Below are 19,860 nucleotides of genomic sequence, written 5' to 3'. Positions count from 1 at the left end.
TTTTTAAATTTAAACTATATAGGTAGGTACATTGTTATTAACTTAATTAGGGTACTCCTAAGCTGGCCTTTGCTAAAAACGTCCTCAACCTGATTGAGGTACGTTCGCTGAGGTCGACCCCTTCCAACTCTCCCATACACACTCGTCTTGTATACTTGTTTCATCTATCTCTTTTCGTTCATCCTCTCTATATGTCCAAACCATCTCAACATACCTTTCTCAATCCTCGACACTACATCTTCTTTCACTCCACAACATTCCCTAAAATTAACTTAATAAACTTTACTTAAAGTTTTAAGTCAACTTCGCATTGTACATGCGCGCCTGCATGTGGTATTTTGTGGAAGAGCCACACTCAAGGGGCCAAAGAGCCGCATGTGGTTCGCGAGCCACGGTTTGCCGACCACTGGTTTGGGGGGGAAACACCTCAGTTAAAGAAGCATGGTCATTTTGGAGTTAGGAGTATCTGTATTTTTTTTTTTTTATAAATGTGGGGAAGTTAGTATTGTAGTGGAATTGGAGGGCTGAAACAGTTGTCCACTGAAATTTATGGCTAGAGTTTCATTAAGACAAATAACATGCCTTAGTCATTGTCGGTGAGAAAATTCATTGTATTTCTGGGGCATCTGTATTAGCATTGGCCGAAGAGCTATGTTAATGTTCTGGTGTGTGATTTGGGTTAATTACTGTCACAGTTTTATTAGGCTTTGACATGACTTTAGTTTTCAGCAAATAAAACTTGAGGAAATTTAGCATTAACTATCATACTGCAAATGAATTTCTAATATGGACACCTAAAACCAACAGCTGTAAAACTGCACTGCCAATGGGAGAGGAAGAGTTCCAGGTGCAGACTCAGCATAGAAAGCCTCATTTTGATGTTGACTTCCCTTTGGAAATGTGTGCGTTCACTTGCCTAGAGAGGCATGTAAGACCAGAGAGTTCTGGGAAGACCATCTGGAGAAGGGACTGGTGGAGTTATGTCCAGGTGGATAAGAAACTAGCTTCAGGGAGCACCTGGTAGCGACTTAATTTGGGTGGATTCAATATTTTCAGTTTTGGCAGTAAAGGGTCTACAGTTACATATATTACGACTTTTAGAGATAACATGGAACTAATCAATTCCCTAGTAGCAAGTTGTCCATCATTCACACATCAACTTGGAACTGGGTCTCTTCTGAGCGTTATTAATTCATTCACTTAATAAACGTCCCATGAACACTACACTATCTGCGTATTATACAGCAGTGAACATGACATGTGCAATTTCTGCTTCAATGTCAGAATTTCTGGTACAATTACTTTCTGAAGTAATAGTCACAAATCTAGGGATTATTGCTACTTTTCTTATAGACATCAAGGCTGTGTCACAGTAACCAATCTTTGTCATCATGTATCTAAAATAGAATTCCCAGATTTTTCCAATCAGTTGAGCCGAATTATATTCCATATATATATATATATATATATATATATTTTTATTATTATTATTTTTTTTTTTTACCCAGGTAAAATCACATTCTCTATTGAAAACCTGAAAAGGAGGTGATATGGGCAGATTTTCTACCACCTCTATGGTTTTGTCATCATGGGCACAGAAATGGAATCTAGAGAGGGGCAGGGACGAGCCACTGGTTCATGTGGGTGATTCTGCTGAAATGTTAGGTAGACTCTAGCATCGGGGTTAGGTAGCAGGTTTGTGGACCATTTCAGCAGATACCACACACTAGACAGAGAGGCACTGACAGCCCCACCCCAGGCAGGAACCTGAGACCAGGCTGGGGAGACTCTGTGAGGTGTCTAGGACTGAGTGGGTGTGGTCTCGCTTGGGGTGTTGATGTGATTCCCTTCCGGTCCTAGTTCTGACTTTACCTGGTCCCCTGCATTGTCTTTAGTAAAACGGCTGTGCACCGAGACAGGTACTGATGTTTCGAGTCGCATGGTTCTGGGATGTGGAAGTTTCATAAGGAAAAGATCTTCTTAATTTGATCTGTTTGTAGCACTGAATTTTGGGCGGGTGTACAACTTGCACCCGGTCTCCTTTCTAAGGGTTCATGTGTGGTTTTATGAGAATAATTTAATAATTGATATTAATATTAGAATGTTGCTGAAAAGAGAACTGTTAGCTGTCTCTATTCTTGATTATCTTCACTAGAAACCTTGGTGTCATGCTGCTCTCAGCATTTAGTACTTAATTTCCTATACAGTATTAAACCAGGATCTCTCTTACCTATAAATGAAAGGTGTTCCAATTAATTTTGAGGAGAAGAGAAATGTGAAACAGCTAGTGGTAGAAATAGAAATTCCAGGCATTGGTTGCTTATATCTCACCTTTCACGGTGGACATGCCTGTGCTGGATTATGTCTCAATAAAAATTTTGTCAATAGAATTAGATTCGTAGGTGCATCATGGGAGTCTGCTGTTCCACCGATTTGTGTGGCAGAGCATTTATACAAGGAAGCATACTTCTTTCTGTAAAATGATAACTTACTTCCAAACTTCAGTGGAGATTTTTGTGTCCCCTTGTTTTCATAAAAAGGGGGTTTCTGGGCCACTGAAGGTGTACTGACATGCTTATACCATTAAAGGCCTGTGTATGAGATACTGCTGCAGCACATATGGTGATAAAGACTGCTTTTTAACATTGCACGAAAATGTATCTAAGTTCCAAGCGATAACCTATGTTAACTTGAAGAAATGTTTGTTTTGGCTATACGTGCTATTTTATAAAATGGATCAAGACCTCTCTAGAGATTTTTTCCATGTGTATTGAGTTTTGAGAAATATGTTACATATGAACATTTTCTTAACTGCTCTTATAACAAAGAAAGTGCGCAAAATACAATTTCTTGGATCGGAGTCCTGACGTTCCCTCCAGAATCTGGCAGACTAACCAGAGTCATGTCCAAAGGCAAGACACCAAGAACATTTGCTCATTTGTTGACTATACATTTACTGAGCACCTGCTCGTATCAGGCATTGTACTACGTGCTTACTGTTTCTTACTTCTCCTGTTACAGAGAAAACACCTTGAATCGGTGCCTTACAGAATTTTTGGCATCTTTGATGATAAATCAGTGGCAAGCCCCACCTTCTCACTCAAGCTCTAATGGGAAGGGTGCCATGTAGCCGTTTATTGCCTCTCAGTTTCAGATCTACCTTTCTTTGCCCATTGTTGTGATATGTGAGCCCTGTAAACACATCTTTGGTAACTGGCACAGTGGCAAGCTCTGTCACGGAGGGCACTGCCAGGGTGAGGGTTCTTCTGCGTCAATGGCACGTGGCACGGCAGGCAGCTAATCAGCAGTAGGGAGGCCCAATGGCAACGCTCACGACAGCGACAGCTGCATACGCCAGCAGCTGTCTTCACCACTAGGTAGGCTGCTACCTACATTCTCAGCATTTTATGTGTAAATCTCTCCACCGCCCAACACACCCGTCTTCCAGTGTGGCCAGGCCAGGCCAGTCCCCTGGATCATTGTCAGCCCATACCCTCTGGCAGGTTCCTTGGCCTGGATTGCATGTCCCATAATACCCATGCCCTCCCTAAAGAGGTCTGAATGCCAACCTCGTGGGCAGGGTCCTCTTCTGGGTTCTTATTTTCATTCTTGCTCACTCCCTCTCTGTTCCTGAGGTAGTGGCCTTTGCTTTCCCTATTCCCCTTACACCCTCTTTATTCCCCGTTGTGTTAGCGGACCACCTTTTACTTGCTCACTATTCTTAACATTCAAATTGCTGATGTGATTTCTGTCTCCTGACTGGACCGTGGCTGAAAGAGAAGGGACAAGGAAAGAGCCACTTGCAAAAAGCATCACTTGCCACTGAACTGCCAACTCGTGGCCAACACCCAGTTTCCTTCGGCGTGCTCAGTGACTGATTTTATTTCAGTGCGGATTGCATCTGACATTCCAGAATCAGGTGCTGAATATTCCCCCCAGCGTTACTGCGGCGAGAGCAGAATGAGTACACACTCCTTTATGCCTCCATCATCTGAAGGCATTTATCCACTCAGCAGAGATTTATTCAGCACCGTCAGCGGGCTGGGCCCTGGAGTGGGTGCTAAAAATGGAATGATGCTTCGGCCTCCTTGCAAGGGTGTCGGGGAGATAGGACCTGGGTGTGTGCAAAGTGGACCAACAGTGCATAGCGTTTGCACAGCCCATTAGCATTTGTATAGCTCCCTATTTCTAGACTGTAAGTGATGTTGCAGAACACAGGTTTCTGTTCTGTGCAATCCTGCCACACCTCTAAGTGCATGGGCATTCATTTATCTTCTCAATTGTTCCCCATTTTCTGTACGTACACAGTGCTTGCTGGTGGGAATTTCAGGGGCTGCAAATTGGAGGTCTTCTGTAATCAGTGAAAATAGTTTATGCAGAATCTTTGGAATGTGTCTGAATATGCACACTTTGGGCTTGAAGAGGCAAAGTCTTTTACCTGATGAATTGCTGGGGGCCAGCTGTGCGGATGGAGCGGGGTGCTTGGTGGAATGTCATTGGTTCGGAGAGTGTAAGGCTCCCTGTGAGGAGGTTGTAGTTTTGGAGGCTTTACACAGGCGACATTCACGGAGTGAGAGCCTGGTCCCTTCATACAGGTATATGCAGAATAATATTGAAGGAGTTACCCTTCCAGATTGTTCTAGAGAGGCCCTCCAGTGGAATTGTGTGCCTTGCCTTGTAGGGACATTAAATCCCACTGACAGACAATGCCCTCGCCTTTTGAAATTCTGAACCTTGCTGAAGGTGATGCTCTGAATCCTTCAGACCAGCCTTTCCCACGGTGAGGGAACCTGTCATTTTTCACCATGGTTTTCCTGAAATATTGTTCACCCTGGTTACTGTTTCCCCCTAAATATCTATTGTTCCACCGAAATAATGTTCCCCCTACAATAATTAGGACACCTGTTGTTTGTGCATATCTGTCTATAAAGCCTTCACGTGTGTGTGTGTGTGTGTGTGTGTGGGAGAGAGAGAGAGAGAGAGAGAGAGAGAGAGAGAGAGAACCTGGATGGCTTTTAAAAAGGTTTTTGGTGGCTCCTGCCATCCTTAAGAATGAGAAAGATTGGATACCTGGTCTCGTGGGGCCTGGGAGGGGAACAGTGCACCTGGGGTGTCACCGTTATGATGTGGGCAACGGCTTAGGTCAGCAGTCGCCAACCTTTTGGATCTCACGGGCCACCAGTGGTCTGTGGACCACCGGTTGGTGGCCGCTGGCTTAAGTTGTACCAGAAAGTCCATGACCTTGGGTTTGAAACCTACACTGCCACTTTCTTTTGGGCAATTTACTTGTTCTCACAAAACCTTGTTACCAGATCTGTGCTATGAGAATAATTACTTGATCTTACCGCATAGGGTTGTTGCAAGCAAAATGAAAGAGTGAACGTAAAGCACTTGGTGTAGCGTGTGGCACATTATAACTCCCCAGGGGGTACTCTGATACTAACTGTTCTTATTTGGAAGAAGGTTAGATAGTGGTCAGCATTTGGGACGGTCCCCTGCGCATCTTGCCTGGGAGTGCAGAGGCAATAACAGAAATCAGTTTGAACTAGGTTTGCCCAGGGCCTGCTGCGGAATTGGAAGTGACTGTAACTGACACCAGGGAAAGCCAGAAACATTGCTGTGTCCCTACAGTGTGTGTGTTCATGTCTGCAATGAGGGGTCCTTGGCGACACGGAGAGAAAAACAACTCACGTCGAGGTTGCTCCTCCAGTTTGGGGTCACTTGTCAACTCGTCATCCGCTGCTGTGACTCTCCTGACACCCGCTTTGAGTGTAGCTCTTCAGGTCTCCCCTGCCTTTAGTGGACCCTGTCTCCTTAAACCCTTTTCCAGTATAAAGGACCACATGCTTCTCCAGCTACAGGAGGAGCATTGATTTCAACCTGGGCCTGTTTGGGAAAACATTTTCTGCTCTCCTTGCCCAAGTCACGGGGAGGCCAGGCTCCCTAATGTCTACAGAGCTATTCAGTGTGGGCATTTTCTTCCCCATCCAGGTCCACGTGGAGGAGAGGGGATTAGAGATTAGTGGTGTGGGACTGTGGTCTGTTCCCGGCCACGGAGAAGTCACGCTCTGGTTTGACAACCTCTGGCCTATCAGAAAGATAGCAACACAGTGGGAACCACGGCAGCCTGTTGTCCTCACTGGCCCTGGGTTGTCTTTGCCAGATGCTTGCTGTAATACAGGCGTGTGTGACCTAATTCATTTATTGTTTATAGATTTGATACAAATATACCAATTTTGAAAAATATATAAATCAAAATCACAAAATATACACATCAAATTTTATGTGTATACAAATATTATCATAACTTATATATACAGGTCTATCAGCATTTAAATACAATGGTTTTGCAAAATGTGATTAATTTTTTTCCGGTTCTAAACATAATTATATTGTACAAATTTCAAGCAGCATGGGGGTCCATTAAGAAGAAGGGAAAAGTAAGATGCCTCGATCCCAACCTCCGGAGGGAACGAGTGATGTATGTTCTATCTGCTCTCATACGTTTTAATAATCTTTCATTAATTGCATCACCTAAATAGGATGAAACTACTATAAAGTGGTTTTGACCCTAATAATGTGTCCTAGTCATGTCTTGATGTTGGTAGATAGAGCTTTTCCTTATCCCTTTTAACCATTTTATAGTGTTACATTGAACAGATGATACTATAATTTATTTAACTTCTTAGCTATTAATGGGGTGTTTTGTTGTTGTTGTTGTTTTGTTGTTGTTCTTTCTAATCTTTTCCGGTAATGAGTAACACCGAAGCGTTGTATTCACATGTTTGTGCCCTTTTTCCTTTACCCAAGGTTTTTCTCCACATAAATTCTTTTAAGTAAATTTCCCAGGTCAATGAGCATGCCCAGTATTAATTTTGATAGGCTGTCCCAGAAGAATACTACTCTAGCCAAGTATGCCTGTACCCGGTTGACAAGTGTCTCATCAGCACGGGGCAGCTTGATTTGGAGTCACTATTTTAACTCACGAGGTTTTGTGCTATTCTTGAGTCTCCTATCTGCAGCAGCCGAATGATTCCATGCACGTCAGCTGCTCGTTATATAAGAAAGTCAGTAGGAAACAAAAAGGAAGTGTTGAACTCTAAAGATACTGAGTTAATGTAAAGCTAACTATTTTTTAAACAGAAAGTGAATGGCCATTTACACTCTCGGGCAGGTAGTAGTGGATATATCCTTGCTAAAATGGCACTCAACCGAATGCTTCAGTTATACACAGCATTTTCCGAGCCTGTAGAGTTTCAGGCCATCATCACATATGTCTCTTCTTTTATCGTCTACCTTCTCATTATTCTGTGTCCCAGTGGCCTGACCTCCAACCAGGGAGGATTTGAGTCTCCTTCTGGTTTCAGGGAGGTGGTAGACAGAGTATCTAAAGTTCACAGATAAACCTCCTGCTGGTTTATCTCCTGCACACTTGCAAATGACTGGAAGTCACAAACAAGACATTTCCTTCTCCCTCAGGACTGTGGTCGGCAAGCTGCGGCTCTTGAGCCACATGTGGCTCTTTGGCCCCTTGAGTGTGGCTCTTCCTAAGCCTTAGGAGTACCCTAATTAACTTAATAACAGTGTCCCTACCTATATAGTTTAAGTTTTAAAAATTTGGCTTCCTGCATTCCTGAAACGGGACACCCTTTCTGATGTGCTTTATTGGCTGAGGACTTCCATAACGACATCACGTTGGTGACAGTTTATATGGCAGGAAGAGAAATAATTTCTCAATAAAACAACAAATCGACGGATAAATAAATCATGGTATTTTCATATGGTGAGATTATTTACGGCAATGAAAAAAGAACAAACCACTGCTCCCTGGAACATGGGTGACTCTCGGAGATGCAGCGGTTAAGTGAAAGCAGATAAAACAAGACTGGTGTAGGGTTCCATTGTTATTTATATGGAGATATCAGCTGGGGGCGGGGCATACGGGAGGCTTCTGGGGTACTGCCCATGTTTTCCATCTGGACTGAGGTTGCAGCTGAGCAAATTCATACAGCTGTACACTTAAGATGTGTGCGCTTTACTATGTTATGGTATTCTTGAGTTAAAAATGAACATAATAAGTAAATAACAACTCATTTCATCCAGGGCCTCAGTGTCTATAAGAGGGTCCTTTTAATTTAAGGACCTGCATCTTAGAGTTGATGCTTAATGAAACCAACTTACATGTGAGCAGTCACCTGGCAATCTTGAGAAGGTCATACACAGGCAGAAACTTAAAATAATTTTTGAGGCCCTGGCCGGTGTGGCTCATTGGTTGGGGCGTTGTCCTGTACACCGAAGAGTTGCCGATTGGATTCCTGGTCAGGGTACATCCCCGTGACTACACAGCTATTCCGTGGAAGAGCAAGATGTGAACCTGGGTTTACCAGCCTGGTTTCAGGAACTCTGCACTCCCCCACCACACGGGTCTTACCTGCCCAAGTGGCTGTTCAAAATGAGCCCATCACACTGAACTGCCAGAGCTCGTTTTCGAAGGAGTGACTTACTCTCGATTGCCATCGCAGGCAGCTTTCATAAGATAAGCTTCTGCCTGCCTAAGTGTTCCCTACACCTCCCGCGTGGGGGCCATTTTCTTCCAACCGAGCTGCTACAGGAATTGAAAGATGCTGAGCACATGTTAGTAGACTACATGCTCTATGAAGAAATCATACTATTTTCTCAAAGGAGAGAAAGTTGGCCCAGTGAGGCAATGATGGCTGGGAACAAACTTTCTGGTTTTCCATTTTGTTCCGCTACAAGTGGCACATTCTATCAATCAGGGCCTGCTGGGAAAGATTTTTGTCTTTCTTCCTTGCAATTTAATTTTATCCTCTGTTGAACTCAGGTGCATTTTAAATGCAAAGCCAAGCCGTTCAGTTAGCATTAATCCGTATCCTCCGGGAGCTGGCCCGGCATTTGTTTAGACTGCCACTTACTTGCAAGGAATTTCCCTAATTCGTGGATTTGAAGACATGTGTCCACTTATAAGCTTTTTGGGTCCCCCACACCCTCCCCCCAGACCTTGCTTTCCAAAGGCTCTTAAATCAGCTGCTGGGGTGGCTCTAAGGCTGTCAAGAGAAAACACTGCTCATTGCTTTGTCAGTGGATGAAGTGGAATGTTTCGGTGAGGTAACGGGTTGACTTCAGAAGGACAGTGACAGGGACCTGAAGCCCCCCTTATAGTAATAGGACCAGGCACCAGAGTGCTCACGTGAGCGTGGTTTAGGACAGAGGAAGCCCTGTGAGGTGTTGCCTGGGAGAGCGGATGGATACGTAGTAATCAGTCTTCAGAGGCGATGGTGCGGTAGCGGTCATGCGGAGCTCCGGCAAGCGCGGAGCAGAGCCCCTCCCAGAAGGCATCGGGGTGTGTAATTAGTTGGCACTCAGCTTGGCTGCTATGAATTAGAAACCACAGCTGCTCACGCCAGTGCATTTTGCTGTACACCTTGCCCAGGGACATCTTTCATTAAGAAGGTTTGATGCTGTAATTTATTGTCTTTTTATGTTTGTTTAAACACAAAAGCTACTAAAGCTCTTTGTCCCTGAATTATCGATGTCTGTTTGCATCATTTGGGGCTTGCTCATTATTTTTGCCACGTGTTCCGGTTGGAACTTGGATTCTGAACATATCATTTCCCTTCAAACTCTAGAAACTGTGAATTAACACAGCAGCTCAGGTTTGTGAGGGGCAAGCGTTTATTCGCAAGGATTGGAGTAGACTTTTAATAGCTGATCCACCAGAGTAAGGAAAATGGTGGGGCGTGGACTCTTCGTGGGAGCCACAGCCCTCATCCCTCTGTGGGAGGTAAAGCTGCACTTTCAGCTCTGAAGGAGAAGCACTGATCTATTCCGTATCATATCCTGGTGCCCAGTTCTTGGCACGTGGATATCTATTGCTGTGCAGCACATTTCTGCAGGCTTAGCAGCTAAAACAGCACACATTTACCATCCCACACTTTCTGTGGGCCCTCGCCTCCTGGTTTCTCAGGAGGCTGCAGGCCAGGTGTCAGCCGGGTGGGGTCTCATCCGAAAGTCAGGTGGGGAAGGGTCCGCTTCCATGCTCCCTTGGGTTGTTGGCAGAATTCAGCTGCTCAAGGACCTCAGTTTCCCTTCAGTTCCCAGCTGGGCTTTTCTGGCATGGCCATTTGCTTCGCCACAGTGTGTAAGCCGAGTAGACAGTGAGATGGAGATTAGACTCTCCTGTAACCTAATCACCGAAGTGATTTCCCTCTGCCTTTACCACGTTCTACTGGCTAAAAGTTAGCTACTCGATCAGCCCACCCTCCAGGGGAGGAGCTTACATGGGGCTTGAATACCTGGAGCAAGGGATCCTGGGAGTCTTCTTTAGTCAGCCTGCCACAGCATGCAGTGGGCCCCCTGTGAATATCGGTTGTGAGTGGATGTTAAGAGCTAGGTTCATGTGATTTGAACTAAGGACACCATACCATTTTCTCCCTGTCACCTCTTTATACAACTATCTGAAAAAGCAAGGTTGTTTTAATATTTTATATACTAGAGGCCTGGTGCCTGAAATTTATGCACAGGTAGGGTCTGTAGGCCTGGCTGGTGATCAGGGCTGATCGGGGCCTTCCTTCCCCTGGCTGCCAGCTGCTGGCTGGGACCTTCTTTCATTCCGTGTGGCCTCCTGGTTGTCAGCACACGTCATAGTGGGTCCTGGTCAGTTGAACTCCCAAGGGGACAATTTGCATGTTAGCCTTTTATTATATAGGACTAGGGGCCCAGTGCACGAAGTTGTGCACCTTGAAAAGAACTGTGGGCCGTGAGGCTGTGGTAGGCATATGGGTGGGCCTCAACCCATCCTCCACGCTCCTGCCCAGCCTCTCCTGCCACAGCCCCCGGTCCCCTGTCTGCTGGCAGCCCTGTTCCTGACACCGCCACTCCCCCGCACTGATGGCGCCAGCCCTGCTTGCACCCGCTGAAGGCGCAGAGTGATTGGGGCCAGCGCCAGCAGTGGGTGCGAGGCAGGGCCAGCACCATCAGTGAGTACAAGCAGCAGCTGCTGCCCCTTTCGCCCCTCAGGAGCAGGGGGAGGTAGAGAAGTCCTCAGGGGCGATCAGGGCCAGCAGTGGGTGTGAGAGGCGGCTGCTGACCCCGATCTCCCCTCAGGAGCAGGGGGAGGTAGAGAATCCCTGAGGGGCAACTGGGTCTGGCAGCCGCTGCTCACACCAGCTGACAGCACCAAGCGATCGAGGCTGGCTCTGGGTGCTAGCAGTGGGTGCAAGCGGCGGCTCTGGCACTGGCAATGGGTGCTAGTGGAGCCAGCGCCAGCAGCAGGTGCAGGCGGCATGCTGGAGCAAAGAATTTTCAGTAACCACCAGAGGCTCGCCCTGATGGCAGTGACCTGCATTCCCCCTTGTTCTGGTGCCCCGGCTCACCTGCTCCACCATCCCGCTGCGGCTGACGCCTGCCATGTTCTGCGCACACCCCCTGGTGGTCAGTGCATGTCATAGCGATCGGTTGTTCCCATTGTTCCCCAGTTCAGTCTATTTACATATTAGCCTTTTATTATATCGGATGATACCTACATGATATTCACATAGTCCTCCCCACCCCTCATAATGCCATCTGGATGCTTGGTTACTGAACTTCAGTTGTATCCTACGTGATGACCCTACCTGCTGCTAAGGGAAAACTTTTTTCAAGAGAAGGATCAATCCAGTGACCCCTTTGATCCTGTATGCCCGGTCTCTTGATATTTTTCTTGCTGCATACATGGCGGAGATTTAAAACAGTCTTCACACAGTGCTTTTTTGATTCTCGGTCTTTTGTAAACGGAGTGCCCTGAGCAGCTTTTTGCTTGGGGGGAATGAAAAGGCAAGGGTGAGAGTTCACGTCTAATGTGTTTTGGTTGAAGTCACTTGGGATGTGTGGCCAAGCAGCTCTGCTTTCCCCCCCAAACCTTTGATACTGTTGGGCTTTTCAGTGCATGTCCGGCTTATTAAGGAGAGAGAGCCAGCGCTGTCCACATGGCCACACCGATCGAGAGAAACTCAGGTGAGTTGGGGAACCTGAAATAAGCTTCTCTTGCCCCAGGCTCCCCCAGATGGCGTGCTTTTTAATATTATTATTCAAAGGTCATGACAATACCTGTGTGAAGTGGTTTGCACTGTAGCTTAAGACTCGAGGTTGCCGTGTGCTAAGTTAGAATTTCCGTTTTGCTTCTTCACTTTGAGTGGCCTGGCAGGGGTGGGCAGGTGGGCTCTGAGACGCTCTTGAACTGCTGTGACAAGGCTTCCCACTACCTGCCTGGCCCTCAGCACAATGCCTTCGAAAGACGAAGGAGGACGAAGATCACCACGTGGGCCCCTGTGAAAGTTGCATTTGCCAGGGCCCCAGCCTGCCTATCCCGCTTCCTGCTTTGGCTTTGAAATTGAGGGCTGGGACAAAGCCAGGGGAAATAGCGTTGTGCACCCAGCCCGGGACAGTTTGACCCTGGTGACCATGAGAATGAACATGGGAATGGCCTGTATTGACAGTAGGCGAGCCTGGTGCTGGCAGGTGGGCCTCGCTGTCACCCCACAGCTTGTTTTTGTGTGTGTGTGTGTGTGTGTGTGTGTGTGTGTGTGTGTGTGTGTGTGTTTCAGCAACAGGCTCTTCCCAGCTGAGTCTGAGAATTAAATAATAAATACTCTGGTGGGCCGGAGATGTGGGGGCAGAGGGATAGAGTATGGCCGGCTTAGGTAGACCAGGAGCATTAAATTCATTTCCTCTGTGGCCTTCTCTGGCCACGAACCTCGATTCTCTGGAGATGAGTGACTTGTGCATTGACTAGTTTCCACTGATACTATGAGATCATTGTGAGTAAGCGTGTCCGGGCTCAAGCTCCACTGGAAGGGGGGAGGATACATGCTATTAGCAGTTATAATCGTGTTGCCTTTTCATATTAATCGCACCCCGTGGCCGAGGAATTTGGAGTTTTCTCGTCTGTGGGTGGAAACCAGCCCCAGAGAGTGTGTGTCAAGTGCCTGGGATGGATGAGGATCGCCGTACCCCGTCCTCTGACAGGCTCTCCATCTCCTGTGAGCTGCCTCTGGCGTGTTTTGCATATATCTGTGGACCAGGCTGAAAGTGCATGCTGGAAATTGATGAGTGGAAGTTAGACCAAAGCCTCCTGGCCAGGAGTCCACACTTGGTTGCTTGCCGTTAGCTGATGGGGAGACCTCCCTCCTTCATTTCCTGAGATGGCCCAGCTTCCCGGGGCCACGCCCCACGCCAGGTGCACCTCCCTCTCCTCTGAGTTTATTCCGGACGGTTCGGGATGCTTAGTGCCCCATCCCCTCTGATGCCGCTTTATGTCATCTCACTGCAGCAGTGACAGGAGAGAAGAGAAAATGTCGCGTGTCAAAAAGGACAAAAGGAAACTTAGGCTTCAGAAATAGTGAGACAAGCAGGAGAATCATATTTGTGAGTATTTTTAAAAAAGGAAATTCAGGAAAAGAACAGTGCTGTCAGGATAGGTCAGTGATTGGTGGTTTGATGCTATTATTGCCTCCTTGTACATAGGCACCTTTCCTAAATGATTGATAAGTGTTTAATTTATGAACAAAGGCATCTGTGCTCTGTCTCAAGGAAGGCCTGACTGAAATGCAGTGCTGTGAACATAGCCACGTTGTAAATGGTTTGTGCCAGGAAGTTCTTGACAGCAACTTGAACCCAAGTCCGGTGAATGGTAGCCAAGGTTAAAGTGAGAAGGGGAGAGGATGCAGCATCCTGGCCACGTGGCTCTCTAGGGAGGAGCAGGGGCAGGAGAGGAGAATCAGATCTGAAATCCGATCTGAGGAGAAGTACTGGCCCTTGTCCTGATCAGACACTGAGCTTCTGAAAGCACAGTGACCTGCTAACCATCAGCGAGGACAGATCGTGGAAGGCCGTGCGGAGTCTCCGGTCCTGCTGTTTTCCCTTTCCTCTGCAGCCATGGCTAATGGTGCAGCCATCACCCGCAGCAGGCATAAATCCTTCCTCCCACAAGAGGATCTTGGCTGGATGTGACGTTTATAGGACTGTAGGAGCAGCTGGCGATGTCGGATTCAAGGCAAGTAGGTTGTCTTGGATGTCCTATTTAGCAGATGGCCAGGACTTGATAGATTGAAGATTATTAGGATCCCAGTCAAGGGCCAAATGGCGCAATGGGCAGGAAAAGTAAATGGCATTGCATATCTGAGCCCAGGCACGTGCAGTCTGAGAGGGCTCTTGGCCTCCCTTTCATTTTGCTTCAAGAATGAATAAAATACAGGCCCGCCTAGAGCCTGGGTTATAGACACATCTTCAGAGATTATTGATTACTTGGTTATTAATGTGATAGTTGGTTGAATGCTTCTGGTGAGCTGTTACTTGGAAAGAAAATTTTATGAAGTTTGGATTTCATCAGCATTTATATACATTTGACCTTTTACCAAACCTGCGTGTCATGGTTTCCTGTATGGCTGATGTCTGTATGGATTTTGGTTCTATCTAAGCCAGTGGTTCTCAACCTTCCGGCCCTTTAAATACAGTTCCTCATGTTGTGACCCAACCATAAAATTATTTTCGTTTGCTACTTCATAACTGTCATGTTGCTACTGTTATGAATCGTAATGTAAATATCTGATATGCAGGATGGTCTTAGGCGACCCCTGTGAAAGGGTCGTTCTACCGCCAAAGGGGTTGCGACCCACAGGTTGAGAACCGCTGTCTAAACACACTTCAAAGCTTTAACTCAAGCCCTAGGTTGCATCTGTGTGCCATCCTTTTTGAAGATGACAAGTGTCATGGAAGCTGCGCCCAAATGGAAGTTTTGCAGCGAGAGCACCCGACTGCCGGGAAAGGGGTGTCCATTTCTCCTCGTCCATCCGAAGCTCATTTGTGCAATCGCTGCCTCCTCGGCATTGCTGCATAACTCCTTTGATCTTAAAGTGGGAGGAAGCAAATGTCAAGAGCCAGGAGCACTCCTCATGCGGCTTGAAAAGGAGTAGCATAATAGGCAATTGAGCGGATGTCAAATAAAACATAACTTTGGATTTTTTTTTTTTTTTAATTTGAACTCAAGTAGGTGCTACTTCTAGAGCTAAGTGCACTGAGAAGTCCAGGGATACAATTGCTGTTGTTTAACAATGATTCAAATTTGAGTGTTTGGGTCAAGTTGTTTCCCAGTCATATCTACCCCTATTGAATGTTGCATCTGTACTCAGCTTTATACCCTGAGCTTTACACATTTACTTTCAGTTAGGGTCATGCCTTACTGGAACAAATCTACTTATGAGCGTGCTATGTGGATCCTCACCCTGAGCTTTGCAACCAAGACATCAACTAGAGAATGTACTTAGTATTATTACTAAGTTACCTTGACTCGCCAATAATCTCCATTTTCTTCTCCCTTTCTCCTCACCCATTTTCTCAACCCCAGCCACATAAATTAGCAATGGAGGCAGTGGAGGTGAATGGGCATTGCAGGAGGCATTCCATTTATGGGCTTACTTTGAATCTGGGGTCAGGCCCTTGAGCTTGAATGAGACCGGGCCTGAGTAATCAGACACAGGGACACTGTAGTCAGAAGTGACCAGAAATTGAACTTGGGTTTGATGGTCTGCTTATTTCCCTCTTGCATGGGCTACAGATGTGATTGGTGGGTGTAGTCAGGGAGGATTAGGAACACTATTTTTGAGCTTTCACATTATCATATAAAACTAAGTGCGCTTAAGGGTCCCCATAAATACAAAATATTCCCCTGTCTGCAGTGTTCCCATTGGAGAGGGGGGTGACTCAGATTTAGAGAAGCATATGAGTTGATCAGGTTGACAGCAGATGCTGTATCTTGTGACATTGAATTCCACTGAGAAACCTTGAGGACAAACCATAAGCAAAGGGTATTGGTTACGAAAATTATTGCTATCTTAGCCTGTCCCCTATCCTCTAACTCTACACACTCATAGAAGCTCTAACAGCTAAGTTTTGCTCTGTAACAAATGATCCCAAATAATTAAAACAATAATGATGTAATTATGATTCCCGTTTGGGTCAGCTTGACTGGTCTCTGCGAACTGAAGTTCTTCTGAGGCTGGGTGGCCTCGGATGGAGAACAACCTTGGCTGAGTCTGCCTGTGTCTGCTCCATGTGGTCTCTCATCCTCCAGTGGGCTAGCCTGGGATTGTTCACCTGGCAGTCTCAGGATTTCAAAGAGTAACAAGAGAGTATAAACCCCTTTACTTAAGTCCTACAGAAACCTCTTCCTATATCACGTTTGCTAGCATCACATTGGCCAAAACAAGTCACGTGATCAAGCCCAGTTTCAGAGAGAGATTTACTATATAGGACCAAATCCCACATTATTTTATTAGTCTATAAACATAATACCATATATAATGGCACCCAAAGATCCAGACAGTAATAGATAATCACTGCATCGAACCCGGTTACTCCACCCCAACTTCCACACTGTTATCTTGAACAGTTGGGGGTGGGGGACCCATTCTCAGCATTATGGGATGTTTAGCAGCAGCCCTGCCTCTACCCACTTGATGCTAGTAGCCTCTCCTCCTCCACCGCTGCTTGTGACAACCGACAATGTCTGTGGACATGGCCAAATGTCCCCTGTAGGGATGGGGAGTGGGAGATAGGTAAGATTGCCTCCAGCTGGGAACAACTGCTCTAACCTGGAGACGCTGAAGCAGAAGAAAAAAAGAAACTTGTGAAGTACAGGTTATTATCAGAGAGCAAACTGGGAGCAGCAGCCCAGCAGGGAGACTGTAAGTGGGGAAGGAGAGTAGACATTTTTCAGTTACCTTAAAATTTAACCCAAGATGGCCCCGGATTCCTCTAGATAACTAGGAAACATCAAGTTGGGTCTTGCTGCACATTGAAAGATTCATCAATATCTCAACTTCATTATGTTACAAGTGGATTAAAAGAAAATACCTTCCCTGAAAAAAAAAATTCAGGAGCTATGCTGGCCACAGATAATGGATTTTGAAAAACTCTTTATTTGGGAGAAGTTAAACATACACAGAAGTAGAGAAAATTGTATCGTGATCCATCCAATACTCATCACCCAAGGTCATAAATGATTGATGAGTGGCCAGTCTTGTTATATCTATATTCTGCTCACTTCCCCTACTATTCAGTCCTGCATTATTTTGAAGCAAATTCCAGTCATTTCATTTCACTGGTAAATATTCAATGTGTCTTTAAAAAAAGTACCTAGAAACCAAAATTATAATATGCTGGTGGAATTTTAAACTTCTAGAAAGGGCAAGAATGAGAATTTATGCTGAGTAGTATCAGAAAGTTAAGGGAAAGAGTGGGTGATGGTCAAGATCAAAGAGGCTTGACTTATGGGGAGATTTAAAACCCCAGAAGGAAATGAAGGTAGGAGACACTGTCTCTTCGAACTCTTCTGTCCTCTCCTCTCCTCTCACCTTGCCTGCTCTGAGGTGAAACGCCCTTTGTAGTATGTGATAAGACACAGGAGACCAGGGTTCTTAGAAGGAGAGTAAGCTGGCAGGGAACAGATCATTTTCTTAAAAGAAAAGAAATAAACACAATCACAATAAGGCATTGAAATATTCAGTCAGTGATGGATTGCTCTCTGACGACTTTCAATGACTTTGGCCGATCAGGGTCTATCTACTTTTAATAAAACAAAGAAGGAGGACAGAGTCTTGCTGTTGCTTTTTAAAATTTTGCGAGGACTATGGTATTTCTTCCCCGCTCTCATGTATTCTGAGAAGTTTCTTTCTTTTGATTTAGACTTCCTCACTTGATTTTATTATGCCATAAATCTATGTTTGGCGAGAGCCAGGGTATATGTGAGACCTAAGCAGCTTGCTAGATAACATCTATCTCCCCCTCCTTATCTTTGGAAGATTAAACTGAGACTGTTGTGTCTGATGCCAGAATAGATTTAACCAATCATGTTTCCTTTACATGTAGGTCAGTCCAAGGGACAATTCTGCGCTGGATCCTATTATCCACGGGCTGAAGGGCGTCGTACATCATGGTAAGTAAGCCACGTTCACTTCCTTTTGCTGGGAGGTGAAGGGCTAAGATCTTCCTACAGAAATGGGTTATCTTGCAGAGGACAGAGGGTGACACTCATTCCTCATCCCCTGATGTTGAAGGGCATTAGAGCCATTATTTGATGGGTAAGGAGCACGCCCATTTATTACCTACAAATGGATCTGGGTTAACAGTAAGCAATTTATTTCTTTTCAGGTACCACTCTGAATGCCTGTGTCGTAAATCAAAATGCCCTGAGATGTACCTACCATTCATATGCTTTGAACCTGCCACTTGTCTCATCTCTCTTCAAAAAATAGTCTTCTTTCAAGTATCTTTTAATTTATACATTTCTTGATTTGCCTCTCAGATTGAGAGGGAAAATTTTAAGTAGCTGTGACAAGTCATTAAACTTTGCCGCATGTGAGCAGGCACCATCAGCTCCTCTAACGGAGAGAGCCCGGCCGTAGTTCTGTGCGGCAGACGTCTTATCCCGGGGCATAAAACTGGGAGAGAAAGTAAGATAAATGGGTTCTGTCTTTCCCAACTGGTTTTTATTGGAGAGATTTTCCTGCAACTTTATTATCGGTAATACATCATTACCTATGACATCAGGATCCTCCAATTTCAAAAGCACCCTTGTCGCAGCGAGGGGCGGAGTCTGGATGTAATGTAATGATTTTCAAAGGTTTAATAATCTAAGTAGAATTTCAAAGACATTGATGGAGATAGCATTAGTAATCATAATAAATCTCCCCTTATCTCCACGCTGTGCTAAAATGTCTTGCACCGGCTGGGAGGATTATCTTTAGGCATTAGCCAACTCTGCAGTATTTAACTATCCCACCTCCCCCCTTTTAAGGGAAATTAAAACCAGCTGTCAGTGTTTGGTTGCAGCAGGTGAAATTTTGGATCGATCTGCTCCTTATCACACAGCAGGTGACAAGAGTAAACCTCATCACAGTAGAGAAAAGACCCCATAGAGGTATTCATTGTAGGAAGTGTCTACGGCTTCTTCAGTTTCAGTTTGTTGTGTCTTTGAAGCAGACCTCACAGAGCTGCGAAGTAGGTCGTATGACAGGCCCCCTAGGGAACAAGGCACCGTTGCCAAAACTGCTTCTGTCTGCACGTTTGTGTGTGATGTTGGCCGCAGAGTGGAGTGTGGGCAGCTTCGGCGGTGCAGAGAAAGCTGGTGTGTGGGCAACACGATGTGTATTCTGAGCTCCTTTCCCCAAAGGTCCCCTTGCACACGCCATTGATCAGACTCCTTGACATTCCGGTCCATAGTGTAGATTCTGAGTTTGGGTGTTTGAGAAACATAGTAAATGATAATATTAGGTCTTCCTTTCCCAGACGAGTCTTCCTTTTTTTAAACCAACACACTGGAAAGAATTCTAGAAACTTCAAAACAGACACCTGTTCTTCAGCCAGAGAGGACGTGCTCCACCAGCTGTGGCATCTGAGTAGCCCCGGGTGTGCTCACTTCCACAGAGATATGGAAGGAGATCCCCTATGTTACCGACAGCAGTGGGCTCCCTTGAACTCTCAGATCCCCAAATCTCAGCACACTCACTGCATGGTCACCCTTCAGTTCATCAGCTGTGTCCTGGCACAATCCTGGCGTCTTTCCTCCTTACCCACCATGGCCTCCAAGGCGCTGTCACGTGTAGGGAGACTCTCCTGGACACAGGAGGGTAGCAGGCATCTGAGCTGCAGTTTCTGCCCCAGCTTCGGACTGACAACCCAGAGGAAACCTGCAAAAAAGCAATTACCTGCAAAGTCCGTGCACTAACTTTTTCAGTAAGAGCGTGGCACACCTACTCTGTGACATCACAGGGCTGGCCCATTGACTAGGACCCACACAGGCCAGCC

The 19,860-nt window shown here is 45.8% G+C and overlaps 1 protein-coding gene across 3 annotated transcripts in view; it reads left to right on the top strand.

Moving 5' to 3' along the window:
• PTPRG (protein tyrosine phosphatase receptor type G) overlaps positions 1 to 19,860 on the top strand; it is a 677,374-nt gene that overhangs the window by 501,517 nt on the left and 155,997 nt on the right. For all 3 annotated transcript variants that reach the window (XM_036331715.1, XM_036331714.1, XM_036331716.1), the window contains exon 6: positions 17,923 to 17,989. In XM_036331715.1, the coding sequence (XP_036187608.1) occupies positions 17,923 to 17,989 (67 nt within the window). The remainder of the gene's footprint in view (positions 1 to 17,922; positions 17,990 to 19,860) is intronic.

Source organism: Myotis myotis, unplaced genomic scaffold (assembly GCF_014108235.1).
Source record: "Myotis myotis isolate mMyoMyo1 unplaced genomic scaffold, mMyoMyo1.p scaffold_m19_p_13, whole genome shotgun sequence".
In the NCBI taxonomy this organism is placed as follows: domain Eukaryota; kingdom Metazoa; phylum Chordata; class Mammalia; order Chiroptera; family Vespertilionidae; genus Myotis; species Myotis myotis.
Note: the sequence above shows the minus strand (reverse complement) of the source record. Positions and strands in the feature narration are given on the sequence as shown.